General features: G+C 40.8%; 1 protein-coding gene across 1 annotated transcript; it reads right to left on the bottom strand.

Moving 5' to 3' along the window:
• Nucleotides 1-15,847: 15,847 nt before the first annotated feature.
• On the bottom strand, nt 15,848-17,162 carry LOC122672246 (probable receptor-like protein kinase At5g20050). The gene has a single exon (XM_043869741.1). The coding sequence runs from the start codon at nt 17,156-17,158 to the stop codon at nt 15,848-15,850; it is 1,311 nt and encodes a 436-aa protein (XP_043725676.1). The 5' UTR covers nt 17,159-17,162.
• Nucleotides 17,163-17,211: the final 49 nt, after the last annotated feature.

The raw sequence follows: 17,211 nt of genomic DNA on the forward strand, positions 1-17,211 counted from the left end.
AAAAGGTCAGCGACCGATGATCGAAGGGATGAAAAGCGGACCAAGACTGATCGCAGAGCCGAGAGCTCAGACCGAGCTCAGAGTCCCGAGTACACTCCGTTAAACAGGTCATGGAAGGAAATTTTGATGAAAATTCAAGACGACGGGTACATACGCCGACCTCGATCGATGCAAGCCGGGTCATCCCTAAACTCCAACAAGTACTGCCTATTCCACAAGGATGAAGGCCACGACACTGAGGAGTGCTACTAGCTGAAACGAGAAATCGAAGAGCTGATCAGAGCTGGGCACTTGAAGCGATACATCAAGGGGAGCCAAGAAGAACATGGAAGTCGATGACCCGAAGACCACGATCAAAGGAAGCCCGAGCTGAGGTCTGAGAGCGGAGGACCGAGCGTGACGAGGATAAGGTCTGAGCCGAAAAGAAGGATGACGGATCCGGGCCGAGCAATGAGAAAGGAGCTCCCATATATACCATCCTCGGAGGGCCCGGGCATGAATCCACCCGAAAAGCCAAGGCGAATGCACGATTCTTCGGAGTCACAGAGATGCCAAGCAAAAGGCCGAAGGCGACGATCTCCTTCTCTGAGGCCGACCTCGAAGGTATAAGTTTACCTCACGATGATACTTTGGTGGTACAGGTAGAAATAGCGAGGAGACCCGTTCAATGGGTATTGATCGATACAGGAGCATCCATGGATCTTATGTCGCTGGACGTGTATCGACAGTTCGGCTTCGGGGATGAGGCGCTCAAACCAGAAGCCACCTCACTCCATGGATTCTCGAGGGTCGTCGCCATAATCAAGGGGTCGATAGACCTCCTGGTCACGTTCGGGCAAGCTCCATACCAAGCGACGATCCAAGTCAAGTTCATGGTGGTACGGTCGGTGGTGGCCTTCAATGCCATACTTGGTCGCCCATCGGTCACCGCCCTCCAAGCTATCATCTCGCCTATACACTTGAAGATGAAATTCCCCACAGAGAACGGCATCGCAGAGATCCGATGTGATAAAAAGAGAGCTCAAGAGTGCTACGCCACCTTTGTGAAGCAAAACAAAGGAAATGTCTGAGGAATGGCTATGTGCGTTGAGCACCTCCCTGAAGACTAGCAGGATGAGCTCACCAAAAGGCGCGGAAGGCCCGTGGAAGACCTCATCCCGTTCTCCCTTAGTGACGAAGACCCAACCAAGACGGTACCGGGGCCTTGGAACTCAGAAAATTTGAAGAAATTTTTTCAGTAATTTTGTCAAGTATTCTGCTCGGCACAGCTCATGATAAGCATTTATGTATTCGGCTTCGGCCTCGACATTCTTGATTCAATGAAATAAAGTCTTTTCTCCACTTGCTTAGCGCACTTGCAACACGTCGGGTGGACCAAGTCGTAAGACTGATCCTCATAGACCTGGCCGACCTCAAAGACCGACACTCAAAGGACGGACGACAACCAAGTCATCGGCAACCAAGTCGTAAGACCGGTCCTCATAGACCTGGCCGACCTCAAAGACCGACCCTCATAGGGTGGAAGGCAACCAAGTCATCGGCAACCAAGTCGTAAGACCAGTCCTCATAGACCTGGCCGACCTCAAAGATCGACCCTCATAGGCCGGCAACCAAGTCGTAAGATCGGTCCTCATAGACCTGGCCAACCTCAAAGACCGACCCTCATAGGTCGGCAACCAAGTCGTAAGACCAGTCCTCATAGACTTGGCCGACCTCTAAGATCGACCCTCATAGGTCGGCAACCAAGTCGTAAGACCGGTCCTCATAGACCTGGCCGACCTCAAAGACCGACCCTCATAGATCGGCAATCAAGTCATAAGATCAGCCCACAAAGACTGGCCGACGTCTGAACCAACAAGAGCAAACTCTCCCCATGGCCAAGCTGAACAAAGTCTAAAACTAAGCTAAGGCATTACGCTCAACTATGGAGGCTACTCGGCCACAACATCAAATGGAACAACATACACAAGGAAAAGAAGGCTAAAATTGCCGAGCTAAAACAGTTAGACAAATTTTGAGAAACAAAATTTTCATTGATTAAAGAGCCGACTGCTTGGCACAGTACATAAAGAGGCAGCTCGGCCCGGTACATACCAAAAAAAAAAAAAAAAAGAAGAAGAGGAAGAGTTCAACGTGATTCAACGATCCAAATCAAAAGACAGTTCAAAATCCCGAGCATCATCATTACGCCGAGTACTGTGGCACAGACACCCCAACTGATAGATAGTACAACGTCAAATCGCCAAAGGAAAAGAGCTCGGACATAGCCTCGGAACAGAACCGTTAAGCGGACCGAAAGATGACACTCATTAAGGACTAGCCGAGCCTTGATGAGTGGGGGGGCCTGTGATGTGTCATAAAATCCCCCAACCAACCAAAAGCTACCACGTAAACGTACTGGAACTGAATCCGAGGCCGAAGCCGAGCACTGAGACCGAGGCCGAGGTCGAGCACTGAAGCCGAGGCCGAGCATTGAGACCGAGGTCGAGGCCGAACACTGAAGCCGAGGCCGAGGCCGAGCATAGAAGCCGAGGCTAAGCACTGAAGCCGAGGCCGAGCACTGAAGCCGAGGCCGAGCATTGAGACCGAGGCCGAGGTCGAGCACTGAAGTCGAGGCCGAGCATTGAAGCCGAGGCCGAGATCGAGCACTAAAGCCGAGGCCGAGCACTGAAGCTGAGGCTGAGGCCGAGCACTGAGACCGAGGCCGAGGCCAAGCACTGAAGCCGAGGTTGAGGTCGAGCACTAAAGCAGAGGCCGAGGTTGAGCTCACACAAGTCAGTTGGGGCTGAGGCCGAGCTCTGAGCCGAGCTCACACAAGTCAGCCATAAACTCCTGATCGAGCATACACAGGACATCCTAGGCCGAGCTGACTGCCGAGACCGACCTACCAGGCCGACCTCTCAGGCCGACCTTCCAGGCCAAGGTGACTGCCAAGACCGACCTATCAGGCCGAGCCCTCCTCCACAGAGGCTACCATAGCGCCCCACCGGGGATCGCGGGGCCACGTCAGCACATCCCGAGAATCACGGGATAAGGATCGAGCCACAACCCCAACGCAATACGAAATCACAATTTACATGGACTCTTACCTTAATAAGAGCCCGACCCCGAAAATAGCTCTCCACTCTGCTCTACGCGAGAGAGCCTTCCAAAAGAAGGACTCCTACCATACTAGGACTCTCCCAACCGCCTCATCTCATCCTCACTCTATAAATACCCAGGTATGGAGCACCATTCATGATCTTGCTTTCACTACGCAGTTACGCTGTTGCATTGGAGACCTAACTTGAGCGTCGGAGAGTCCTTGGCCGGAGCCACACCGGCTCTCTTGTGCTCATCACTTGGTTTTTACAGGCTCATCCGTGGGCGAACCGAGCATCAGAGGTTTTCACCCGCAACACATGCAATATTTATTTTACATGTTAAACCAAAGGGAAATGGATGCAAAGTAAAGTGAAATTTAATAACCAAATATGGAATGATTTGGAGTTAGATTTATTGTCACATGGTGTCACATGGGGTCATGATTAAAAAAGTTCCTTTATTAAATATAAAAATTTCACTTCTCTTCCCTTTAATTCCCCTTACAACCAAACGGAGCCGTAAAGAAAAAATGATTGAGAATGGGAATCAATTTGTGATTCTAGATGAGATTACTGAAGAGTTAAATGCTGATTTCTTGGGATCGAATGAGGTGGAAGAGAGTGGTGGATTTGAGAAGAAGGAATTTTAGGAAAGTATCCTATTATAAATAAGAAGCAATGGAAAAGAAGGTTGGAAGACATGCTGGGTTGGAGGAGTTGAATCAAGATGTATCAAAACCCACTACTATTTTGGAAAAGGTAAATTACAGATCACCCCCTAGTTTTCAATCGAAACTCAGATCACCCCCTGGTTTTTGAAAAAACTCAAATGTCCCCCTCAGTAACGGTGTTAGTCTTCTGTTAGTTATTGGTGTGAAAGGACTATTTTACCCTTGTCCTAAAACATTAGAATTAAATTTATAATACTACCCTTCCTTCATCTTCAACATTGGTCAAGGGTAGTTTAGGGATTTAAATTTATTTAACTACATGACATCATCACTTAACAGTATAAAACTAACGTTATGGACTAATTTATCATTTTGGGGTCTAAACCAAGGGGTGATTTGAGTTTTTTCAAAAACCAGGGGGTGATCAGGGTTTCGATTGAAAACCAAGCGGTGATCTGTAATTTACCCTTTTGGAAATGGTACAAATTTGAAGGCTGAATTTGGGATAAGTTTGAATGTTAAGGAAGTGAGTATTATTGGTGTTCATGTTGATGGAGAGATTATCTTGGAGAAATTTCAGGAATGAGATGAGGCTATGGTAAGGAGACATCTAGACATGATGAAAGATGGATCGAATCTAGAGAGTTACCCAACTGGAGGATACGATGAGAATCAATATAACATTATCCAATTTGATTTAGATTCACCACATATGCTCTTTCACAAATCATATCTAGTAGATTTAGTGGAAGATCCTCCTTTAAATAAAGAGATTGAAATTAAGAGACAAAAAAGAAAAAGAAGTCTCTTCTATCTGTAGAGACCGCTCTGATTTGGGGCTAAGAGTTCAGAGGAAAAGAGGTATTATTTTGCCAACATGTCTCTTGAAGGTGACAACTCTGATCCTAGAAACTTTGCATCATGAAGTTAGTGTGACCTCTTCTATGTGCCTTGATAGGGGCAAACGGACCCGACCAATGACGTGAGTACATGTGGATATTGGTGCTATCGATAACAGAGTAGATAACGACGATGACATCACCATCTTGCCGTACAAGATAGGGGGACCCTGACCCCTATCCAGCCGAGCTGCACAACCAACGGATAACCACTATCTGTTGGAGATTGCTCACAAAGGGGGAAGAACAATCCCACTCCGACGCAACCTCGGAAGACTCCCAGTGACAGTGAACTACTGAAGTACAATCGCCTTGGAGGACTCCCCTACTATAAATAGTAGGCGAAGGGACCCAGGTAAGCCATCTCACCATTACTGACTTTGACTCTTTCGTACTTCCTCTACTTACTATTCTACCGGACTAACTTTGGCATCGGAGAGTCCCCCCTCGGAGCCTGCTCCGGGTCTCTTCAGTGCTCTTCTACCTTTTGTAGATCTCCACATCATCGAGTAGGATTCCGGCGGCAACATGCTTCATCAAGATTGATGTGACTATTTTTGATGAAGTTGATGTTCCAGAAGGCTATTGTGTTTTTAGAGCCAGACGAAGTTATAGCATTAGGTAGTACAATTAGTAGACTTGAAAACTTGATGTTATAGAATCGTTCTTGGCCTTTATTATTAGGTCCCGTTTGGTAACACTTCCGTTCTGGGAGAATGTTTTTTTCACAGAAGTGCTCTTTTTTGATTCTGTGCTGTGAGAATAATCTCATGGAAGAGAAATAGTGTTTGGTAAAACTGTTACATTTCTGTTCCACCAATAGAAAAAGAACAGAATAGTGTTTGGCAGACATTTTACAAAATCACTTCTTTTATACAAAAAATTACATAAATGTCATTATGTTCATTATCCTTAAGAACTCATCTTGTTCTCTTTGAGACCATTTTGCTGTCTCATTCAGCAAGACTCTTGATGAAGATGTCATTTTGCTAATATTGAATAAAATATATTTAATTAGTTCCTTAATTGATTTACAAACAACAACCAGCAATACAAATGTTGGATAATTGTATTGCAATTCCTTACAAACAATTTGAAACAACACAAATTGTAATACAATAGAAGCAGTAGAAACTAGGCTTGACCTTTGGCTGAAATGGGAAAAGCAAAACTTGAGTTTGATGTAGAGTCACATCCGCAACAACTTGAACAAGCTTGAGGTTGAGTCATACTTGTGGTGCTGCCTTTAAGGTAATTGATGCCTCCTACTGCCAAGGATTATTCTGCACCACTATCCCAAGATAAAACAACATCCAACTAGAAGATGAAGCAGTTTTTCTAGTCCCTTGAAGGAGCTAAGAGCTTCAGCACAGCAAACCTCTAACACACTTAGAAAAAAAGAGGGAAAGAGAAATAAGACTTTTTGTGACTGCAAAGTATGGGCATGGATGTGTATCAAGATGTATTTTGCAATGCATTTGGTTGGGTTTATATAGGCCCAAAACCAATCCTTACACACCCTTGGAATTCCCAAGAATAACCACCCATTATTGACCAATTTAATTGGAGAATGAGATTTACGGACATGAATTGAAATTAAATCCTAATTCATGGCCATTCTCCCACTATGGATCATGAAAGGCCTTATATCCATTCATTCTCCACTAAAGACCATAAAAGGCCTTAACATCCATTCATTCCCCACTAAGGACTATAAAAGGCCTTAAAATCCCATAAAAAGAAAGACATGCCTATGACCATGAATTGAGAAATTAATCTCATTCAATATTCTTGACCCACCTTCCCACTCATGATAGTGACCATGAATAGAATTTAGGATACCCATAGGATGTTACAATCTTTGGAATTCAACCATTATTCCTTGATCACATGGATCCCACACCATAACAAAGCAATTAAATTCTTTTGAAACTTAAAATAAAATATATTTTAAATCTAACAATCCCCCACAAGTTTCAATACGACACGAGAGACACATGCTGTGACTGAATTAGACACTATAGGACACATCGTTGTAGGTGTCTTCTGGACTTGAACCTACACTAGGTCTAATGGACCGCGCTACAGAGTAGAGGTGGAGTCAAACTCCTTGAATCTTTTCTCATTGGTGTAGCTGACCGTTCCACCAACCATATCCCATAGGTCAACTCTTGAGCAACCTTTCATATAATCACTTTGGACTTTTGAACCGGTCATGTCCCTTATCTTGAACTCGTGAATGTTTTAGAGAACTCGCCCATAAGTTTTCATCGGTGGCGGCCACACCCCCTATATTCACTTAGGTTAGTCCCTGGTGTGCACCACAACTGACACACCCCCATATTTTCTGGGATTAGACTAATTAAGAGCTTCATCGCTCAACCTCTTTCTCTGTGGTAGTACTACTTTCACCATCTACAGCTTGGAATGAATATTTATACAAGTAGTAGTACAAAACCGGTCAACCGGTGACTTCGTTTATATCCCTTGAACCTAATTCAGGCATTTAGCCTCTTCACATAGGTAGGGTATCCATCACATGACCTATGGATTAGGCATTAACCTCATTCCTGTAGATGCACTACATAAGTTCTTGACAGACATAGGCTTTGTGAACATGTCAATTTTGTTACTTTCTGACTTCACATAATCGATAGCTATTATTCCTTCATCTATGTACTGTCTCACAAGATTGTGTCTGAGGCGTATGTGCCTCCTTTTACCATTGTATATCCGGTTCTTGGCTAGATGTATAGCCGTTTAGTTGTCACAATGTAGTGACACCGATGGAATCGGTTTTTACCACAATAGAATATCCGCCATTAAGTTTCTAAACCATTCGGCTTCCGTTCCTGCCTTTTCCAAGGCTATGAACTCAGCTTCTATGGTAGAGCCCATTCCACAAGATTGCTTTGTGGATTTTCATGAGATTGCACCGCCTGCTAGTGTAAATACATACCCACTAGTAGCTACGGACTCACTTGTATCTGAGATCCAATTTACATCACAATACCTTTCCAAAATCGTTGGTTTACCACTATAGTGTAAGCTATAGTTTATAGTGCCTTTTAGGTACCTTAGTAACCTATCAACCGCGCTCCAATGTTCCTTACTTGGATTGTGAGTATGTTGACTCAACTTTTCTACCGCAAGGGCAATATCTGGATGCGTACAATTCATTAGATATGTGACCGAACCAATAATTTGAGCATATCTTTTTTGATTCACTGGTTCACATAGGTTCCTTTTCAAATAACACCCCATATCAAAAGGTATTTTAACCACTGAAACTTCATGGTACCCATACTTTTTAAGTATGTTTTCTACATAACGGGCTTAGGATAATGAAATATGATTTTCTTGCTTAGTGATTTTGATCCCAAGGATCACATCAGCCTCTCCTAAGTCTTTTGTGTCAAAATTAGACATCAAAAGTTTCTTAGCTTGATTCACCATTTTCAAGTTTGTTCCCATTATAAGCATATCATCTACATATAATAGTATGAATACGCTCCTACCACCATAGAACCTGCTATATAAGCATCTTTCAGCGTCGTTTATAACGAAATCATTTGAAATTAGAACCTTATTCAATTTTTCATGCCATTGCTTCGATGCCTGCTTCAATCCATATAAGGATTTCTAAAGTTTGCAAACCTTTCGCTCTTGGCCAATTACTACACAAGCTTCTGGCTGCTTTATGTAAATTTTTTCCTCTAAGTCCCCATTAAGAAATACCGTTTTGACATCCATTTGATGGATGACCAGGTTATGTATTGACGCCATTGCCAACATAACCCTTATCATGGCAATTCTAGACACCGGGGCAAATGTGTCAAAGTAATCAATATTAGGCTTTTGCCTAAAACCTTTGACAACAAGTCTGGCCTTGAAACGATCAAGTGACCCATCACTTTTTAATTTCTTTCGAAATATCTACTTGGTTTCCAAAGTTTTAGATCCGAATGGTAAATCCACCAATTCCCAAGTGTTATTCGTCAAGATTGAATCTAGTTCACTCTTGATTGCCTCTTTTCAAAAGACGGCATCCAGTGATGTAATAACCTCTTTGTATGTAAGAGGGTCCTTGTCTACTAAATAGACAAGCCACTCATCATCTGTATATTTGGGTCTTTTAAGTTGCTTGCTCATCCTAGGCCGACTTTCATCATCATTACTCAATTCTTGATTGGTAATTCTTTCATTTGACTCCATTTCCCCATTAGTCAATTGACTATCCTTACTTGTAGTTAAGTTGGACTTAAAGGGAAATACATTTTCAAAAAACTCAACATCTCTTGATTCTATGATGCTATTTGGTTCAATAACATCATCCATGGCTTTAATCACTGTGAATCGGTATACCGTACTATTTGTAATATAACCAAAAAATACACAATCACATGTTTTTTGTCCCAATTTTTTTTTCTTAGAATCCAGTAACAACACCTTAGCCAAACAACCCCAAACCTGTAGATGTTTTAGACTTGGTTTCCTACCAAACCATTTCTCAAATGGAACCATACCAGTCTTGTTATGTGGGATTCTATTTGATAGATAACATGCCGATAGCATGACTTCCCCCCACATATCAAGTGGTACACCTGAACTCAATAACATAGAGCTCATCATCTCGTTAAGAGACCTGTTTTTTCTTTCGGCAACCCCATTTGATTCCTCCGATTGGTATGGGGCAGTTGTTTCATGGATAATTCTGTTTTCCTCACAAAACTTATCAAGGTTAAAATACTCAGTCCCTCTATTGGTTCTAAGTCTTTTAACCTTTTTGTCAAGTTGATTTTCAACTTCCATTTTGTAAGATATAAACGCCTTTCCGACCTCATCCTTTGATTTGAGTAAATACACCATGGTATATCTAGAGTGGTTATCTATGAAAGTTATGACATAGTTGTTTTCTCTCCTAGGCTCATATGACTTGTAGTCACTTAAGGCACTATGGATTAGTTCCAAGAGATCACTCTTCCTATCCACAGTCTTGTGAGGCTTTTTGGTTAACTTTGTCTCTACACAAATTATACACTTGTTCACAGGGGGTTTCACCCTATCGGTAATCATGCCTAACTTGCATAGTTTAGTGATATATTTCACACTACTATGACCCAACCTACCATGCCACAAATAAAAAAAGTTAGAAGAGACAATCATGTAAGCGGAAGAAGTACTAGTTTTTTCAATTACAATATTTTCAATACTTAGTACAAACAACCCCTCATTAAGGTATCCCTTCCCCATAAAAACATTATTTTTAGTGATAACCGCTTTATTACTTTCGAAAGCTAATTTCATTCCTACTTTATTAAGCAAAGGAACTGAAACTAAATTGCGCCTAATCTCTGACACATGGAGAACATTGGTGAGAACCATAGTCTTCCCTGAAGTGAGCTTCAAAGTCACTTTTTCTTTTCCCATAACAGGGACACTTTGGGAATTTCTCATAAATGCCTTTTCAACCTCTATACTTCTGGAATAGGAGAACATCTTCAGATCACCACAAATATATCTTGTGGCACCGGTATCCAATACCCAATCCTTTGATTTTTCAACCAAATTTGCTTTCGTGACCATAGCTATAAAGACGTTGTCTTCAACTAAGTTCACCTTTTTAGAATTTTTCTTCCTGAATCGACAATCTTTCTTGAAGTGTCCTAGCTTACCACACACAAAACAAGTAAGTTTCTTCTTCTTGAAAGAAGGCCCATCATTGTCTTGACGATTCTTCCTTTTCTTGCTTTGTTTGTTGGTTTCTACCAAGTTCGCTTTTAGGCGTCTTTTCCCAAGGTCTTTTTCACCCTTGTCCTTGTGCCAGTTCTTTTCCTCAATTTTGATCATTACAATCAACTGGTCTAAAGTCAATTCCGTCTTCTTGTGTTTCATAGATGCCTTGAAGGCATCCCAAGAAGATGGAAGTTTTTCAATCAAGGCACCGGTCACAAATTCTTCTGGTAGAACCATCTTTTCCTTTGCTAACTTTCCAACCAAAATTTGAAATTGATCAATTTGGTTTGAGATGGTGTCACTATCTTTCATAGCAAAGTTTAGAAAGTTAGTCACCAAGTACTTCCTTGAACCAGCATCCTCAAGAGAGTACTTTTTTACCAAGGCATTCCAAATCGAACACGCATATTTCAATAAACTATACACATGGTATAAATCATTAGATAATGCGTTCAAGATCCGATTCTTACACTGGTAATCTGCTTGAATCCAAGCCACCCTTTTGCCCTCCTTTTCAGGATCATTGCTTTTTTTCGGTATGGGTTTAGTCAAGGCAAACACCACTCCAATTTGGGCTAAAGCAAACAACATCATTTGCCTCCATCATTTGAAGTTTTGACCTCCAAACTGTTCAATCTTATAAAATTCAAAGACAATCCTCATCTTATCTAAATCCGGGATAAGCTCTGTCACTGACGGGATAACATTGGGGGGAATTGAGTCAATAGTAGGAAAAAGAAGAATCTTCTTACCATTGCGGCTAACAGGAACTTCGCCTTCTTGGTTGTTGATTGCTCCTTCAATACTGTTGTTTGAAGGATTTTCTTCGTTGACAGCTCCATCAACGACATTGTTGTTCGAAGCATCACCCTTGTTGCTTATAACTCCAAGATCAGCCATGAGATCTTATAACAATCAATTACCTTAAACTTGTTGGATAATTGTATTACAATTTCTTACAAGCAATTTGAAACAACACAAATTGTAATATAATAGAAGTAGTAGAAACTAGGCTTGACCTTTGGCTGAAATGGGAAGAGCAAAACTTGAGTTTGATGTAGAGTCACATCCGCAACAACTTGAACAAGCTTGAAGTTGAGTCACACTTGTGGTGCTGCCTTTAATGTAATTGATGCCTCCTACTGCCAAGGATTGTTCTGCACCACTACCCAAGATAAAACAACCTCCAACTAGAAGATGAAGCAGTTCTTCTAGTCCCTTAAAGGAGCCAAGAGCTTCAGCATAGTAAACCTCTAACACACTTAGAAGAAAAGAGGGAAAGAGAAATAAGACTTTTTGTGACTGCAAAGTATGGGCATGGATGTGTATCAAGATGTATTTTGTAATGCATTTGGTTGGGTTTATATAGGCTCAAAATCAATCCTTGCACACCCTTGAAATTCCCAAGAATAACCACCCATTAGTGACCAATTTAATTGAAGAATGAGATTTATGGACATGAATTGAAATTAAATCATAATTCATGGTCATTTTCCCACTATGGATCATGAAAGGCCTTAAATCCATTCATTCCTCACTAAAGACCATAAAAGGCCTTAACATCCATTCATTCCTCACTAAGGACTATAAAAGGCCTTAAAATCCCATAAAGAGAAAGACATGCCTATGACCATGAATTGAGAAATTAATCTCATTCAATATTCTTGACCCACCTTCCCACTCATGATAGTGACCATGAATAGACTTTAGGGTACCCATAGGATGTTACAACCTTTGGAATTCAACCATTATTCCTTGATCACATGGGTCCCACACTATAACAAAGCAATCAAATTCTTTTGAAACTTAAAATAAAATAAAATATATTTTAAATCTAACAACAAATCCTATATTTCTAACATGCTATAAACTTCATCAATCATTGAGTTCTAGCCTTCAATTGAGATTGAACAACTTATAATTTTTCTCATGCATTAACAAATAAATATCAATATTCGCTATCTCATGGGCAATCAAACAACTTAAATCTTTTATATAGTTCATGAAAACTTTTTAACATCTAAAAGGAATAAATGGGGCAAAGGGCCACAACTGCATGATAAATTGCTAATTTGGATTGTAGCAATGACTGTCAATGAGCAATGCTAGCTTGGCTTGTTTGTAAGCTTGGTTTGCTTGAGATGAGCCCAAGCCTTGGCATAAGCTCAATCAGCTAAAGAAGCCTGACCAAAGATGTAGTTTGTATGTTTGGCTGTATCCATTCTCTCTCTCTCTAGTCTCTATCCCACTTTTCCTTGGTCTTCTCCCCCCCTCCCCCCTATTGTGTCCACTTTCCTCTTATAAATGTTAATTATGCCTTCTTCGGTTCTAAATCACACTCGGATCATTTTCAAGTATTCTAAAACACAATTGCTCCTTCCCACCCTTAGGTGATGGACACTTGGGGAGTTGAATTGAAATCTGAAGAGGTGGAGGTGGTGGTGGAGGTTTGGTTGGCTACGGTCAATTCCTAGCGAAGCACCACAGAATTTAAATTATAAGATAATCAAGGAGTAAGGGGAGCTCTCTCCCAACGAGGTCAAACCCCCCAAATAATCCCAAACTCTATAACCCCACTGGCTGACAATTTGTTCCACCCTTCACATGCAAACAAAAACTGAAAATCCCCTTCTCTTTCCTTTGGATTTCCCCTCCATTTTCTTCTTTTTATCCAAACATCTCTCTCTCTCTCTTCAACAATGATCAATTCAACGATGATCAATCAGACCCAGAAGATAAAGCTGAGCTGAGATGCAAAACCTTAACTCATCTTTCTTGGGGTTTTGGATTTTCCAGTTTCAAGAGAGTTTTTGTTGGAAATTTCAGGTAGGGGTTTTTAGAGAGAAATAAAGAAATAACGAGGGGAAGGGCTGTTTCTTTTAGGGTATTCATTCTCGGGGTTTTTCTTTTCCATGGAAGAAACCCTAGTTTCTTCTTTTCCGATTGTAACTCCCTGAAATCTCAGGGTCTGTTCACACAGGGAATATCACCTCTTCTTTCGTTTAAGACCCCCTAACGGTAAGGCAATGGGTCTGAAGCTCTTCTCTCGTTTAAGAACCCTAACAGCAAGGCAGACAGTCACCTCCAGGGTTCAGAGGTTCTGATTGAGAGTAGCTTTTCATTTTTCTACCCTTTTGATCTTTAAGTCATGGCGAAGAATCGAAGAAGCTTCAATTTGGTGTTTTTCAATTCCTGATCTTTTCATGTTTTTTGAACCGGTCCAATCTTGGAGAACACAAGATTGGACCATGTGTGCCAAATGCAATTCTATTCTATATGCACTCTTGTAGAGCAAAAGAACACCAAAAGCACTCTCCAGGAGTGTTACCAAACGGGACCTTAGTTTCCTTCCTTTTGATGATTGTTTTGTTTGTTTTGATTGAGATCTATCTCTTTACTAGCCTGCTTGGCTATTGTGTTTGTATTTTTTCATTCATTCAAAAAAAATAAAATAAAATGACCATTGAACTTAGGGTTGGGTGAAATATGAAAAATCACTTGCACGCATCAGCTGGGAATGATGCTGAATGAACTTAATTACAGTTTCAGCATCCATGTGTTTCATAAGAGCTGTTTGCACCATAGTTGTCAAGGCACCACCTAGGCGTCCACGCACTTTGGTCCGTTTGGATGCCTCGACGCCACCTTGAATTTTTTACCCTCTCCAACACCTTGGGTCGCCTAATCAGCGTGACAACTATGGTTTGCGCTATGCATTGTGGATGTCATGGTGACCCTCAGTTTCAGTTTGTTTTTCTGCTGAGGCGGGTGGTATGCCCAATTAGGTGGTCGAGAACAACTTTCATGTACTGCTGCTACCAAGTTGGCCAAAAAGTGATGATTCTTTCCTAACTTTTTTTTATGCATATGGGGAGGGCATGAAATCTTTGTCCTTCATATCATTTGAACCCACACGTTCATTATTTAAATGAAAAAAAAAAAAAAAAAAAAACAGATATCACCGAAATAATGATAGACCAGAAGAAACGTTCAACAAGTTCATTTCTTGAAAATCCTAAAATGACTTCATTAAAAAAGAATTCATGTTCACAATAGAATCCCATGCTTATAAGCCTCATTAACACTGAACATTGACCATCCGTGATGTACTCATTTCAACTTCTGTTTAGAGAAAGAGAGAGAGAGAGAGAGTATCTCCAGGGTGTAAAAACTGAGTGGGGTCTCCATGTCTGTGCTTGCATGTGTTGCAGCTTTCCAAACTGGTTCTGGAGATTGCTGAACCCACTTCGTTTAATCTTGTATCCATTATCACATATCTAAAAAGTAATCTGAAATGATTGTCTAACTGATGATCCATTTCATTCAATGATTTATATCTTGAAAATCCTATCAGGAATCCATATTGTGATCCTAACTACCCTACATTTGTTTTGCTTTTTTCTTTTTCAGAAAAAGAATGCAGTCCTTGGGTCTTCCCAAAAGCCAAGTTGCAAAGTCTTTGCCTAAAGTCCTGAAAAACAATGTAATCAACATGCCACATGACCCAAGTATTTCCATTATTGAAAATTGAAGTTACAACAACCATTTTATTTTGACAAGCAGGGTAAGGAAGTTGTTTTCCTTCCTTTTATTTATTTATTTACATTTTTTGTTATGAGAAATGTCTTTCCTTTCCATGTCTATTTGATTCTGATGGAATCCAAATCTCTTTTATTCTTCTGCTTTTCTTAGCAAGAATGCTGTTCTTGAACAGAGAGTTCTCTCAGAAGATTACAGAGAAAACAGAGAAAACAGAGAAAGAGAATGATGGGTCTTTCTGAAAAACCAAAGAAAAATATTTGCAGAAAAATGGGAGCCACAGTGAATATTACCGTGAAAGCTGAATGAAAAGTTTTTGTTTCTTTCCCCTTTTTCATTCTTTTTAAATTTTCAATACTGAAGGCCAGGACATAATTTGGATCAAAAGGTTTATTATCTAGAGGAATCTAGCTGGCTGATATCATTTCGAAATTGACTGTGTCTAGCTATCCCTGTCATCCCAAGGAACAGAAACCAAAATTATTCTTTTTCTCATTATTGGTGAGATTTTGTCTGGAATCATCCTTTTAAACCAATACTATTCTGATTCTCTCACCTAGTTTGTGTCACATTCTTGAACAAACATTTGGATATTTACTGTTTAATCACATGTTCATGATTGCAACCAGAGAATATACATAGCTGATTTCCCTTCTATTAGTCTTTGTATCCAATTTTTCTTGGATGAAAAATACATACTTTGTAGCAGAAGTAAATCAATCAATCTACATATAAGGAACCCTGGGAATTGAAGTAGAGATATATATAATTTCTACAAACACAAAAATGTGGGTTGTATAGGGTAGGGAAAATAAAAACTATGACCCCCTATACCCTGTAACAGAAGAAATTGAAATTACCTTCTCAAGTGAATCAAATTAACAGGTCAAGTGGATCCAAGCCTGTGAGATTGCTACCGCTACCGACCGGATAGAATCGACACACTAAGCGTGGCGTTTGATGCAGAAGGGGTTGTTGTTAGTGGGGCATTCTTTTTTCTATCATGTTGTTTTATGGACAAAAGATCAACAATGATCATTTCAGTTTCAGGAGGTTGGTCCACAACCACACGACCTTCAAGCATCTCAACTACAGAGGCCATGTTAGGCCTAAGCTTTGGGTCTTCTTGAATGCACCACAGAGCCACATGAACCAAGAGCTTAACTTCCTTCTCATCAATTCCTCCATTTTCCGTTAATCTCTCATCAACAATCTCCATAAGCTTCCCTTGTCTTTCCTTCTCTGACACAATCCTAGGAAAATATGACCAATACCTTTCTTCATCATCTTCCATCAACCTCACATTTCTTCTTCCCCCTATGATCTCTAACACCACCATACCATAACTAAAGATATCACATTTCTCAGAAACACCACGTTGTAAGAGCCATTCAGGAGCCAAATAACCCCTAGTACCTCGAACCGTTGTAATAACTCTGCTTTCATCTTTCCCAATCAATTTTGATAATCCGAAATCTGTGACAATTGCTCTGAAATTCTCATCCAGAAGTATATTTTCTGGTTTGACATCAAGGTGTAATATCTTTGATCTGCAATCGTTATGAAGGTATGCAAGTGCCTTAGCAACATTAATTGCAACACCATACCTCAATTCCCATCCCAAACATCCACGAAAACCACTGTGTTTTCCTCCATGTGGGAAAATCCAAGCATCTAAAGACCCATTGTGAATGAATTCATAGACAAGGAATCTTGGTCCTCCAACAACACAACAGTAACCAAGAAGTCTCACAAGATTGATATGTTGTACGCTAGCAATCGCCGCGACCTCAGCTTGGAATTCCTTCTCCCCATGTTGCTCTGCTGTAATCCTTTTTACAGCAACAAGAGTACCATCATCAAGTTTTCCTTTGTAAACAGAAGCAGATGCACCTTGCCCGATCAACGATTGGAAGTTATCCGTTGCGGCTTCGAGTTCTTTGTACCGAATCTTCGTTGGAACACCGGCTACCTTTCTAAGGAAACTGTATTCCATACGAAGTTCTTTTCCATCTGAATCAATTGAATTACATTCAATCAATCTCCTCTGACGATCATTACGGTATTGAAGATAAAGCCATGTGAAGACTGCAAAGATTGCTGCAAAATCAGCTCCAGCAACAAGGAAGAAACCTTTGGAGAGTTTTAATAAGATTCGGGCAATTACAATCACGATAATTAGGAAGATTACAGCTGCAACTGTGATGATTTTAGCCTTATAAACTTCCATTGTAAGTAGACAGGTGCAGGAGAAGTGTTCTGTTTTTTTTTTTCTCCTTATTG

This window comes from Telopea speciosissima, chromosome 8, assembly GCF_018873765.1.
Source record: "Telopea speciosissima isolate NSW1024214 ecotype Mountain lineage chromosome 8, Tspe_v1, whole genome shotgun sequence".
Taxonomy (NCBI): Eukaryota; Viridiplantae; Streptophyta; class Magnoliopsida; order Proteales; family Proteaceae; genus Telopea; species Telopea speciosissima.